The sequence below is a fragment of the Halichoeres trimaculatus genome, unplaced genomic scaffold, assembly GCF_033239565.1.
Source record: "Halichoeres trimaculatus isolate MK-OKI-2021-1 unplaced genomic scaffold, fHalTri1.1 fHalTri1_scaffold_19, whole genome shotgun sequence".
NCBI classification, from domain to species: Eukaryota; Metazoa; Chordata; class Actinopteri; order Labriformes; family Labridae; genus Halichoeres; species Halichoeres trimaculatus.
Genome location: NW_027437197.1, coordinates 15,881,987 through 15,894,117, shown reverse-complemented (window position 1 = coordinate 15,894,117; position 12,131 = coordinate 15,881,987). Strand labels below are relative to the sequence as shown.

General features: G+C 40.1%; 1 protein-coding gene across 1 annotated transcript; it reads right to left on the bottom strand.

The window, feature by feature from the left end:
• Positions 1–5,769: 5,769 nt before the first annotated feature.
• On the bottom strand, positions 5,770–11,651 carry jam2b (junctional adhesion molecule 2b). The gene is made up of 10 exons (XM_074695231.1): positions 11,431–11,651; positions 8,779–8,844; positions 8,200–8,310; positions 7,961–8,110; positions 7,616–7,797; positions 7,085–7,193; positions 6,885–6,992; positions 6,668–6,686; positions 6,518–6,566; positions 5,770–6,363 (listed from the first exon to the last, which is right to left on the bottom strand). Exons 1-10 carry the CDS (start codon positions 11,480–11,482, stop codon positions 6,325–6,327), a joined length of 885 nt encoding a protein of 294 aa, XP_074551332.1. The 5' UTR covers positions 11,483–11,651; the 3' UTR covers positions 5,770–6,324.
• Between the last annotated feature and the right edge of the window lie 480 nt (positions 11,652–12,131).

Genomic DNA, 12,131 nt, shown 5'->3' with positions numbered 1-12,131 from the left:
ATCAAAGATCTAAGTCTTTCCCTGAGAGTCTTGTTTGGTGTTTTGCCCGTTTAACAATAAAAACATTGCTTTTATCCTTTTTTGGCTCTTAAAGATCTACTATTTATAATTTTGATTAAGATTGTTGTAGCAAAGTTGAAATGATTAATTGAAAGAGAATGTCAACAGTCACAATCTCTGATCCGTTCTTGGGTTGATTAACCTTTTAATCCTGTTGTTTCTTGAATGCATTATCCATGTATTAACAATCCCTTTCTGCACCAAGGATACAAATAGCTCTTAATGCCTCTGAATTACAGTCTCTCACACCCTCACACTCATACAGACAAAACATTTTCTGTATAACACCCAGCCTACACTGTTCCTATCTGAGTCTCAATAAGCAGCACAGTGCTGCTGTGGGAGTTAAAGTCCTGACTGATTGCTTCTGCAGGTGGAAGAGATGCTACGTGTGTGTGTTTCTTTGTGTGTGTGTGTGTGTGTGTGGCAGGCGAAAAAACACATTTCCAGTCCTGCAGCTATGCTGGGTGTGTGTAATTACACGTAAGAGTTTTGTTGGTGAACAATGCTGAAAAACAGCAGACTGAATACTAGAGACAGAAAACAGCACAAACCTCAGCATGAAGGTTTAATGAAAGTATACGGGATGTTGTCTGGTGGGGTTTAAATGTTTAAATTTTTCTCATGAAGGGGAGGGCAGAGTTTCATGTGGTAATCTCTGTGACTGTGGACTGATTTCTACCACAACACTTTCCCCCATAGTGTGAAAACAGACTCTGTAAAGTTAAGCATCAAAGAGGGGTATCATGCGTCTGATGTTTTAAGCATGGATATGAAGTAATAGTGCTAAATGTGTGCAGATTTTCACATATTCATGTTGCAGAAATCTCTGACTGGTCCATTTCACAAGAGAGATCTTAACCAGGGAGGATCTTAACAGGAGAGATCTGCACAGCTAGATCTGCATGAGGTGATGAGGCACTAACATAAGGATCTTAGCCCATAGCTCCGCCCCCGACAGGTCACCAAAGAGCCAATCAGAGGGAAGCGGGTTGACTCAAAAATCCTGTTTCCACCCAGCAGTTCAGTTTGGTTTGACTTGGTACCTAGCCAACCTACTTTTCTTTTATGTTGGGGTGCCAGACATACCAATCTGACCCCAGAAGGTGGGACTAGAAACTCTGCAGTCTGTTGATTGGTTGAAAGCATCGTCACTCCCTGCGCGACAGCAGTAATAAAGAACAACACAGAACCCCGCCATGTTCGAACCTCCAGTCCACTTCGTGAAGAAAACTTCCTCTTCTTCTGGAAAATGGTGTCACAAAACAGTGGTCCATGGTCGAATGTGGAGGTGCAGCACTGCTATGCCATCACGCTAGTAGCTGACGTGGCTATTGGCATTCGGCTTACATGCTGACTACCACAAGGAACCGTTCTTACCAATCCAATCTGTACCGTACCAGACCGCTGGGTGGAAACAGGGCCAGAGACACAGCAGCTACAGCTGTATCAAACAAAAAAGATCTTTACAGACTGTAAACCTGTTTATCTCTGCTGTATAACAACCTGCATTTTAAATAGGGCTTCAAGTAAAGTCTTTAATTTTGGGGGCCAGCCTCATGTGGACACTCTGGGAACTGCAAATTTTGTCAATATGCTTCATTTTTCAACATTAAGAAATGCTGCTGCTTTATTTGTAAACAGCACTTGTTGTCTCAGCAAAGGTCAGACTCTTTGTGGGGCCCCCAAGTTAAAAATCCTGGATTCAGTGGGAGCTGTAAGTGTGCGACAAAAGGAGCGTTAGATACCAGCATCAAAGTAAAACCACAAATGAAAAGCGTCTGAGGTACAGATGAGAAAAGCTCCTTCACCCCGGAGGGTGTTGTGCCATGTGCTGTGAGCGCCACGCCACCTGTTCAGAGACAAGCGCTGCTCCTGCCGGTTTTCAGGGGAGATCAACTCTCAGAGTGCATTCTGGGTAAAGTACCGGTGGAGCCAATTTGGTGGAAGGCTGCAGAGGAAGGAGATGTCTAGGAGGACACCTGGCTCGAGGCTTAATTTAACATCTACAGAAAACAGTGGTACTGACATAGATTTCATTTGACAGCCACCGCCCACTCACACTCTGCTGCTCCTGCTAACACACACACACACACACACACACACACACACACACACACACACACACACACACACACACACACACACACACACACTTTTTTCCTTCTCTGCTGCTATGCATACACATACAGAAAGTGATGCAACAGCCCCTCTCAGCTGTAATCCAAGGCGAGCATCCATGAAGACGGCCTGGTAAAATGTTCAGAGGAAACCACAAAATCTGACACAAGCTGGCTTTTCTGCAGAGCCATTAACCAGCCACCAGATCTGGATGTTATCGTGTTTGTGTGTGTGTGTGTGTGTGTGTGTGTGTGTGTGTGTGTGTGTGTGTGTGTGTGTGTTCTGGTAACACTGGCACTTTGGGTCATTTATTCCACAGAACTCTGTTTATCTTTCTGCTCATATAACCGCTGATGACGGCAATAAACGTTTCCTACTCACTGAAACGTTACTCAAATATCCTCATGAGCTGAAGGGAGTTCCCCCTGCTGCGTCTGAGCTTGATCTCTCAACTTTCCCGTCATGTAGTTCATGAATTCATTCTTTCCACGTCAGCTCTGAATCAAATCAGACAGGACAACAATAGGCTTTCACTGTACGAACACTTGGTGCATAATTTTCGTCAAGTTGTACCTGAATTTTTCTCAATTTGAGATATAAAACACACGATCACCTTATAAAACTCATACATTAACATAAATTAAAGGCCTGCCAAACCCACTCAAATGTTTCATCATCTTAGCTGAATAAACCCACTCATATGACTTCTGCAAGGTCATTAAACTTCATTTACTAATATTCAGATAAAGTTGTGTCTGGTCCAACAACAACCCAGAGACAGAGAGAGGTGTCCATCAAACTGAGAGCGCCCCCACAGTCCCGTAGAAAGTCTCATTAAATAATTAGAGTGATGCAGACACGTGTGGGTGGACCGTGTTTATGCAGGCTCACGGATCATCGGCAGTTTACAAAATATGAATTTGAATGAGATTTATCGAACCAGACATACATTGAAATTCATGAAACTTAAATGCAACAGAAGTAGCATTAATACCAACAGATTAAACCCAGCCTGCAGACTGTGTCCGATCAGGACAAAGTTTCATCAGCAAACATGTTTACTTCACGTCACCTTCAGCTCTCAGCATATCATGAACTTTTCCCCAAACCCTTCAGCAGGTCAAGATTTCTGGCTCTGATAGTCGTAGTAATTATGTAACAGCTTCTTTCAAAAATTCCTCTGAGCCAGATTTCTTTCACCAAGCATCATGAGCAACAAGGTTTTACTTAAAGCATCCTGTCCTTGTATGATGTGCTTGTGTTTTTGCTTGCGAAGGAAATTAAAGATAAATATATAATAATTTTTAAAAAAAAGAAACAGTTTGAACTTGTTCCACCTGCAGCTTATCCATATGACTATTTAAAAAAGGTGTCTATATATTGTCACATACCTGTGCTGCCTGCAAAAAAAATTGTATATATGCATCCAAATAAGGTATTTCTCACATGAGGAAATTTGTCTTCAAGATTTGCCTCCAACAAATTAAAATACAGTAAATATTGTTTATAACCTTCTGTTTGCTGGCATTAAGGCTTTAAAACAACCTAACTAAGCTTTCAAGAGAAGCACAGTTTCCTGTAGCTGCAAAATTCACTAAAAAAACATTTGCCACATTTGCAGTTCCTAAAAAGACCACTAGAGGCTGGAGGCATAAGTCAGCCAGTCTTAAAAGGATGCCATAAATATATGTACAACTTTCTCATAAGATTAAACATGTCTAACCTGTGATTCTTTTATTTTGGATACTTAAGTTAGAAATATTTTGATTTGTATTAACTCTATAAGAAGAGAGAGAAGCATATCTACTACAGGAGCTGCTGTCATTTGTTTCCATACTGCCAGACACACATTATCTCAACATTTACTGTGATTATGCTAAAGCCAATGCAGCCCCCACCAAGGTTTAGAGTTTGGCACACAAGTACCAGATTGTGTTTGAGCATTTGCATATTTTAGAGCTCATCTGATTTCCTTTTCCTGCAGCCAGAGAATCTGAGCAGAAAGGTTAGAGTGAACAGGCAGCAGGCACATTCAGCACCAGACACTAATCGTAAACATGAGAAGATCTGACCATGAAGGAGAAGAGATGTGTGTCACTATAAGACAGACAAAGGTAGAGATGATGCAGGAACCAGATTTAAAGATGTGAATTCATTCATAGCGTCATGACTTGGCTTTCAAACACAGATAATTACTTTGTTTTAAGAGGCAGAATGAGAACGAGCTGCAGGAAATCCGTTTGTTTCCAGACTTTAATTTATGGGGGGCACAATCAGGACAACAATGAGAGCAAAGCAGGAGAACAATAGTGTGACTGTTTGTTGACAAATAATGGATAAAAGCTGGCATGGAGGAGCTGTTGGCTGTGAGGGAGGGAACAGACACGCTCAATACTGTGCTGCCATCCTGTGGTCTTGGAGGTTAAAGAGAAAAAAAAACAGAAAGTCATCCTGGTCTTTAAAAAACAGGATCATACATTTTATTCATTCTTTCATTTGGGGCTGTGCTGTTTTAAGTGATAAACTTCTGCTTTTTTAAAAACCTTTATTCAAAAAATATTCAGTTACAATGCAGACATGTTGATAAAGTATACAAAAAAGTTACATGAAGACTGATGACAAACTGTTTTTCAAGAGTTGGCTTCGTGCTGACAGATGGATTTATTTAATGTTCATGTCTCATTGAAGTGTGGAGATAAATATTTTTATTCTAATGCACACTTTGCTCATGACAACCTGAGGACATTTGGCTGTTAATTGCACCATTAATTTCACTGACTTACCATCATAGTTTGCCATGCTAACATTTGCTTATTTACAATCAATTTATCATTAATTTATTGTGTATGTACAGCTGCAATCAGCAACAAAAGCTGACAGAAGAGCGGGACTAAATTTAAACATTATATTATTTGGTGGGCAGAGCACTTATTGGTGCACATTCATGGCTAATTTTTTAGATTTTAGTGCCTATCAAAGGCATTTGAAGATTTTAAACATCTTTATCTGCTAACATTTATCCTAGGCTGATTAATATCCATACAGGATTTCACAGAAACATATAAAAGTAGTCGTACAGATTTTCTCATAGGAAACTATGAATCAGACCGGGTGAATGTAGCTCATATTAAGTATAACAAAACTTTTTGTTTTTGTTTTTTTCAATTGAACATATAAGACAAAGACTTGTTTTGATTTCAGTTTTTGCAGTACATAGACCTAATTATTGCTTGGATTCCACTACTACTACTTTCTTTAAATGCGCATGCAAAAACTGAAATTGAAACAAGTGTTTGTTTTATTTGTATCTGAAAATATAAGGCTTAACATGATCAACATCTAAGCGACCAGTCCAGAAAAATTTCTTATTTCATGATATTAAAAGACAAAAATACAATGCTTGTAACAGGTAAAAACAAATTTACCAATAAGACCAGAAAAAAATTGTATTGAGACAATATTTTCATTTTTAAAAACTTCCTGAGCAAATTTTTCTTACCTCATTGTCAGGTGTATTTTACTTGTTACAAGCATTTTAGACATTATTTTTGTCATGAAAATCTTGAAATAAGACATTGTTTTGGACTTTTTAGTTGAATGTGGCTCAATTCATGTATATTAATACATTTTTAACCAAAAATAAGACAAACTCTTGATGATATTTCCGTTTTTGCAGTATATGCCTTTCTCGATGAAGAAATAAACTCAGTTTAATAACTGTTTGATTTCTAAAGCTTCCAATCATTCAGTGTGAGTCGACACCTGTTCGTTCGTTCGTTTCACAGTTCACATTTCTTTGAATTTTTACAGCCTGATATTTTAAAAAAAGAGATTAAAACACAACAATAATTGTAAAATAAATGAAAATCAAAAAGAAAAAGTATCATAAAAACAAACTTCAACATCTTAATATAAAAGAAACGTTAAAGAGAGACAGAATATTTACACAGTCGTAGGGATGTGAACAGCTCAAATCATACAGATATTTTCTGCTGCAGAGCTGCGAGTCTGTAGAAAAGCAATGACAGAGGTTTGGAGTGGAGTGTTTGTCCGACTGAGACACTACCATCAAGAAACTTTCCATCATCTCACTGGAGTCCGGCCTGTCGGTGGTTTGAAGTCAAAGTCATCGAGCCTTCACCCTCAGATCATGAAGGACTGAGTCTGTTTGTAGTGCTTTAGCTGTGGAGCGCAGAGAGACATGCCGTGAATCATTTCCCTTAATTAGCATGGGATCAGAGTTATCAGCAGCTTATCAACAAAATTTAGTGGCAACCTAAATTCAAGCCCGGCGAGCAAAACAAGCCCTGACATGATAACAACTGTGATCACTCACATTGCGGATGGGAGGAGGAGGAGGAGGTGGAGGGTTGTAGGTCTTAGTGCTGAAAGACAAAGGGTAGCAATTCAGTGTGAGCTCATTATCACTAAAAAACACTCAGCTGCCGGCCACAACAAAAGTCAGAGCGGAAAGTAAGAGCCTTACCTTTTTGTTTTCTTGGCCTCTGTTGAGAAACAACAAACGAGGCAGAAAAAGAAAAACAGAGGTTAACATTTTATGACTGCGCTTAGAGAAGATGATCATTTCTCTCTTAATGTGTTTCTGCAGACGAGTTATTAAAACCCAATTACTCCTTTTTCAGCTCTCACCAGGAAACAATCCACCTCTTGATGCTGTAAAAGCAGAACAAGCAGTTACTCACTCTTGCAGCAGCCTCGACGTCTGCAGACACACACACAGATGCAGCAGAGGAGGCTGAGCGTCAGGACACCTGCAGCTCCGGCGATCAGAACCGTCATATTCAAAGGATCTGGAGAGGAAAGACAGAAAATAACCAGAGTTTGTTAAAAAAAGAAAAAACACAATATTTGAACACATAAAAAGATTGACACAAGCTCTTACATTCAAGAACTTTTAGTTGCTGAGCCACACAGCTCTTTGGCGCCCCCACGTTGTTGGAGGACTCACAGCGGTACATCCCAGCATCTGTTTTGGACACACTCTTAAATTTCTGCTCGAGAAAAAAGAAAAATGAGAGGGTTGGGTTCATGAGTAACAGCTCTAGATGAATACAGTTGAGTTTATCTATTTCTGGGTGAATTTAAAGAGGGGGTATTTCACTTTTTTTCACCTTTATAGCATCCCTTGCTTTATATGAATTATAGCTCAAAAAACACTGTTTTTCTCACACTTGTGTTTTGGAAGACCCTTATTCCAGCCTCTGTATGAAAAACTTTGTTTTAACTGCTGTCTCTTTAACGTTCCCCACTCCACAACCCCCTTCCCTCTGATTGGCCAGTCTTCTACAGGCCTAAAAATTCATGAGCATGTGGAAGTTTGAAAATCTTCATCTTGCTTTGTTATTTTGAATCCATGTTAAGATAACATGAAAACTGTATACCCCCTCTTTAAATTAATGTTTGTTGTTCTCACCAGTGTGCCCTTGTTCGTATCTATGCTGTACGGCGTGTCTGCTGTGGCCGTCAGAGCCTTGTTGTCTTTGAACCAGCGGTAGGTGGCAGGAGGAACGCTGAGTTTGTCCTTACAGTGGAGATCCAGACCTGCACCCACAAACACCGAGCTTGGGACCTCACAGGACGGGACATGAGGAGGCACTGAGGAGGAACAGATGAAGTTATAAGAAAAATATGCAAAGGAGGTGCAACAAAAAGTTGTGTTTGATACTTGAGAGTCAGAAAAGTCAGCAGAGCAAGCAAAAATGTTAGGAAATTGATAATTTGCACACTGTCAGAACCAAATAAAGGATTCCCTTCATACCAAGCACGTTCAGGGTCACAATGGTCTCTCCAAGGTTGATGTGGTCCTCGCTGGCGGTGACCTCACAGCGGTACTCCCCTGAGTCTTTCTGAGTAACTGAGTGAATTGTCAGCGTGGCTCCCTCGATCTTTGCTCGTCCTGTGTAAGAGCCTGGGGAATAACAATGATGAGATGATTAGAAATGCTCCAATATTAAAAAAACAAATGAAATGAGAGAATGGGTTTACATCTTTACTCACTTGTGAATTTGTTGTTAAAGTACACAAAAGTTACACCCTTTCCTTTCTTCTTCCACTCGATCCGAGGGCTCTGATCCTTCTCTGTCCTGAACTCACAGGAAAGCACAGCGTCTGGAAATACGAGCAACATAAAGAGGAATCACAATTTTTAGAAATTTCTACCGAGCTGAAAGATAACATTATGAATGTGGATGTTTCATTTTAAACCAGCTGCTTTTTCTTTTCTTTTCCCCTGTTTCATAGCTGTAGCATGAAATCATGTCTGCTTGCCTTTTTGGATTCCTCAGAGACATAAAACTAAATTAGAAGATGTGTTTGATACCAGAGCATCTGTTTAAAATACTGATAAACTAAGGTCAGTTTTTGATCTTAGCCCAATCAGAAAAGCAGACATCTGGAGTCTTGTGCCTCAAATTGCAAAGTGGTGCTGAAGACAGACACTTTTCTAATTGGTGGAGCTGGATTGAGGGGTTTGGTGGGAAAGATAATAAAGACCAAAGTTAAAAAACCCAAATGTTTCATTGGCATGAGATAATGACATTCGCTAAAGCTGAGCATAATCTGAAGAAACTGTCTCACCTGAGTGTTCATGGATTTCCACTTTAGGTTTACTGCTGCTCACCGTCACTGACGTACACAGAGGACCTGTGGAGGGCAGACGATCAGTGGAAAGATAAACGTGTTTCATGATCAGACGTTAAAGTGATCAGAGAAAGAAGAAGTAAAACATGACGAAACGCCCAGATGATTAGCCGGGTACCAGAACTACTATTAGCACACACACAGGCACACACACAGACACAGGCACACACACACTGATGTATAGGGTGTGAAGCTCCTGGTGGTGCCAGGAGCAGTGCTGCAGAGGAATGCAGGTGATGGATGACTCTCTGACAGGCTGCTTTATCCTCCACTGATAACCTCTTTTAGTGATCTGTCCCTTGTGTCCACACACACACACACACACACACACACACACACACACACACACACACACACACACACACACGAACAAACACACACACACACACACACACACACGAACGAACACACACACACACACACACACACACACACACACACACACACACACACACACACACACACAGTATTATAAGGGAAAGCTTGACCTTAGCACATAAAATATCAAGGCTGGGTAACATCAGTGACGTAGCTGCAGTCATGAAGATACCCTCTGGATTCTGAAGCAGCCTCCTTCAGCCTACTCAACCTCACATACAACGACTTAACTGACAAAAACAGATCATTTTGGTTTGTTCGTATCTTAAAACACAACATTATCTGGCCTCATCAGGAGCTTGTGGCTAATATTGAGTTCAATAAGACCATAATAATGAGAAAAATGAAGCTTGGAGTCCAGTTTTTGCAGTGAGACAGTGAAGTCCACACTCCTGTGTGAGCGTGTGTCCCTATACGTGCTGCACACACGCCTTGATCGCATGTTTTCTTACGCAGACAAAGCAGCCCTGTGAGGACAGTAACCTTACCCTCCTCAGCTGGCACAACACACACTCTCACACGTATACACACACACAGATATCAGCATTACACACATGTTGGGTTCCAAACTAAACCCTTAACCCCCTGAGCTTTACTCTGACCCTCTGTCAAACTGAAACCCGAGGCTGGTTCTGACACTCGGCATGAAGTCATGCCAACATAAGTCCAATCATACACAATTAAAGATTTATTTCAAACCAACATTTGTTGTTCACCACACCCAAAAATAAGGCAGAAGCTTAAAAAAGGAGGTTATATTTGTTTCATTAAATATTAGCCGTCATGTTATGTCACTTTTATTAACTTTCCCAAAATATTCCAAACAATTCCTTATGCAGCTTTTACTATAAAAAAGATAAGACTGATATCTTTAAAAGCCTGAGAGGACACTGAGTCCTCATGGGTAATTTCAGAGAGACATCAAACACCAGCATTTATCAGAATAAAGCAGTTTGTTTGGAAAGCATCCCCAAGAAACTTCAAATGCATTTTTCTCAGATGGCAAGAAGTCGTTTTCATCTCTGTCCAATTACCCACAGGGTCAGTCGGAGGCTATCTGCAAACAGAGAGGGTGGGATCTGTGTGTGTGTGTGTGTGTGTGTGTGTGTGTGTGTGTGTGTGTGTGTGTGTGTGTGTGTGTATGTGTGTGTGTGTGTGTGTGTGTGTGTGTGTGTGTGTGTGTGTGTGTGTGTGTGTGTGTGTGTGTGATCAGCCCATGGATCTCGGGTTTATAAGGCATCAGAGCGGGTTCAATGTAAACATGAGCGACCCCCTCCCACCCAACTTGTGCATCTCTGCACAATCTCTGTCCCTGAACTCATCACCCACCCCCCCATAAACACAACGAGTGAGCAACACAAGAAACCCAGAGTGATCAATGAGACATGCTGCTGTGTGTTGAAAGGATAATGCAATGTCAAAGATGCCCGTTCCTCAATAAATGAAAGGGGCAAATGTGTTGTACCAACGTTGTTAACTAACTAGACTTATTATTCAAAAATAGATAGTATTGCATTTAAATTAAATGAAGGAAAGGGGTGTCAGTGGGGGAAGTTTATTGTTCAAACTTTATGTTGAGCAAATAAAAGTTGACTTTTAAAGGAAAACTTAAATCAAAGAATCTTTATTTTTCAATCTCAGATTTCTACTCAGTCTTGTTTTTTTTGTGGGGGTAAACTTAGAAACATCTGCATGTCTCTTCTGAGATTTACGGTAAAGAAAGGCTTTGACAGTGGTTTCCTTTTGAAAAAAAAATGTGTGACTACTGCAGATGTTAAAAAGAGGTGTCAAAACAATGCAAGAAAGACTTCTGGTGATTTATTTATTTTTCAATTCTATTGTTTTACTTTTGCTAATTTTTCTACAACAGCAATTTCCCAAACATTTTCTGTTTCTACGTGCACAAACTGATGCACACTGTTCTATTTTTTTTCCATGATTCTACTTTTAATTCTAAAATTTTTAATAGACACAAAAATATTGGATGATAAAATCTCTTGTTATAATGTAGAACTTCATCCTCAAAGTCTTTGAACAAAAATGCCTTTCTACTTTAAAAATCAAAGTGTACATTACTTTAAACGTCTCAAAGCATTCTTATTTAAAACTGTTCTGAACATAAATCTCAGCGCATGACTCCATCCTCATTCCTCGTCAATGTAAGCGACAGGTATAATCTGCTTTTAGGACCAGAGAGAAATAAAAACTCACTTTGCAGCAGAATGCTGAGAAGAGGCAGCAACAGCATCTTCATGACCTCCATGTCGCGCCTCGGTGAGCGGGTCTTTGTCCTGAGTCTGGATAAATTTCACTGAAGTCCAAACTTTTCTGCAGCTTCCTCAAGTTTCTCAGCTGCAGCACGCGCGCGCTCACGAGCGTCCTGGACAACTGACGGGCAGCGAGCGCATGCGTAAAACCAACAGGCGGGACGGAACAAGTTTATCTGCAACGATAAGACTGTTAGCATCTCATTAGAACATTTTTCAGATGATTCATGACTATCAAGTTTATAAATTTGATATCAAGAGAGTAACAACAGACTGTTACAAGAATGTTGAAAATTAAAGTACAAGTCAACAGTTCTGCAGTTTAAAGTGTCTTTATGGGTCTAAAGTCAACAGGAAAAGCTGCTATTTTGGATTTTATGGATGTTAAGTCTAAGCTAACTGTTAAAATATCTCCTGGCTAACTCTAAGATCGTGGCTAGTTTGCAAAAAGTGCAGTATTTAGTGGCTTAAGCTATATTTCCCCTTGAGAACATTTCTGTTTCCTGTCAAATTTGTTGTAGTCAGCCTCCCGCACTTCGTAAAGTTAACAGAGAAGTTAAAGATAATTGTTTCCCTCTTTACCCTTTGTTTTAATTATTGGATCCCTAACATATTTTTTGCACTGCTCCATGTGCATTTGTGCAT

Excerpts from the sequence above, each read along its gene's own strand:
- jam2b (XM_074695231.1), bottom strand. The coding sequence starts at position 11,482 with ATGGAGGTCATGAAGATGCTGTTGCTGCCTCTTCTCAGCATTCTGCTG. Across the intron at positions 8,311-8,778 it reads GGAAATCCATGAACACTCAG|ACGCTGTGCTTTCCTGTGAG; the intron begins GTGAGACAGTTT and ends TCGTATTTCCAG. Across the intron at positions 6,364-6,517 it reads CTCCTCCTCCCATCCGCAAT|CTAAAGCACTACAAACAGAC; the intron begins GTGAGTGATCAC and ends TGCGCTCCACAG.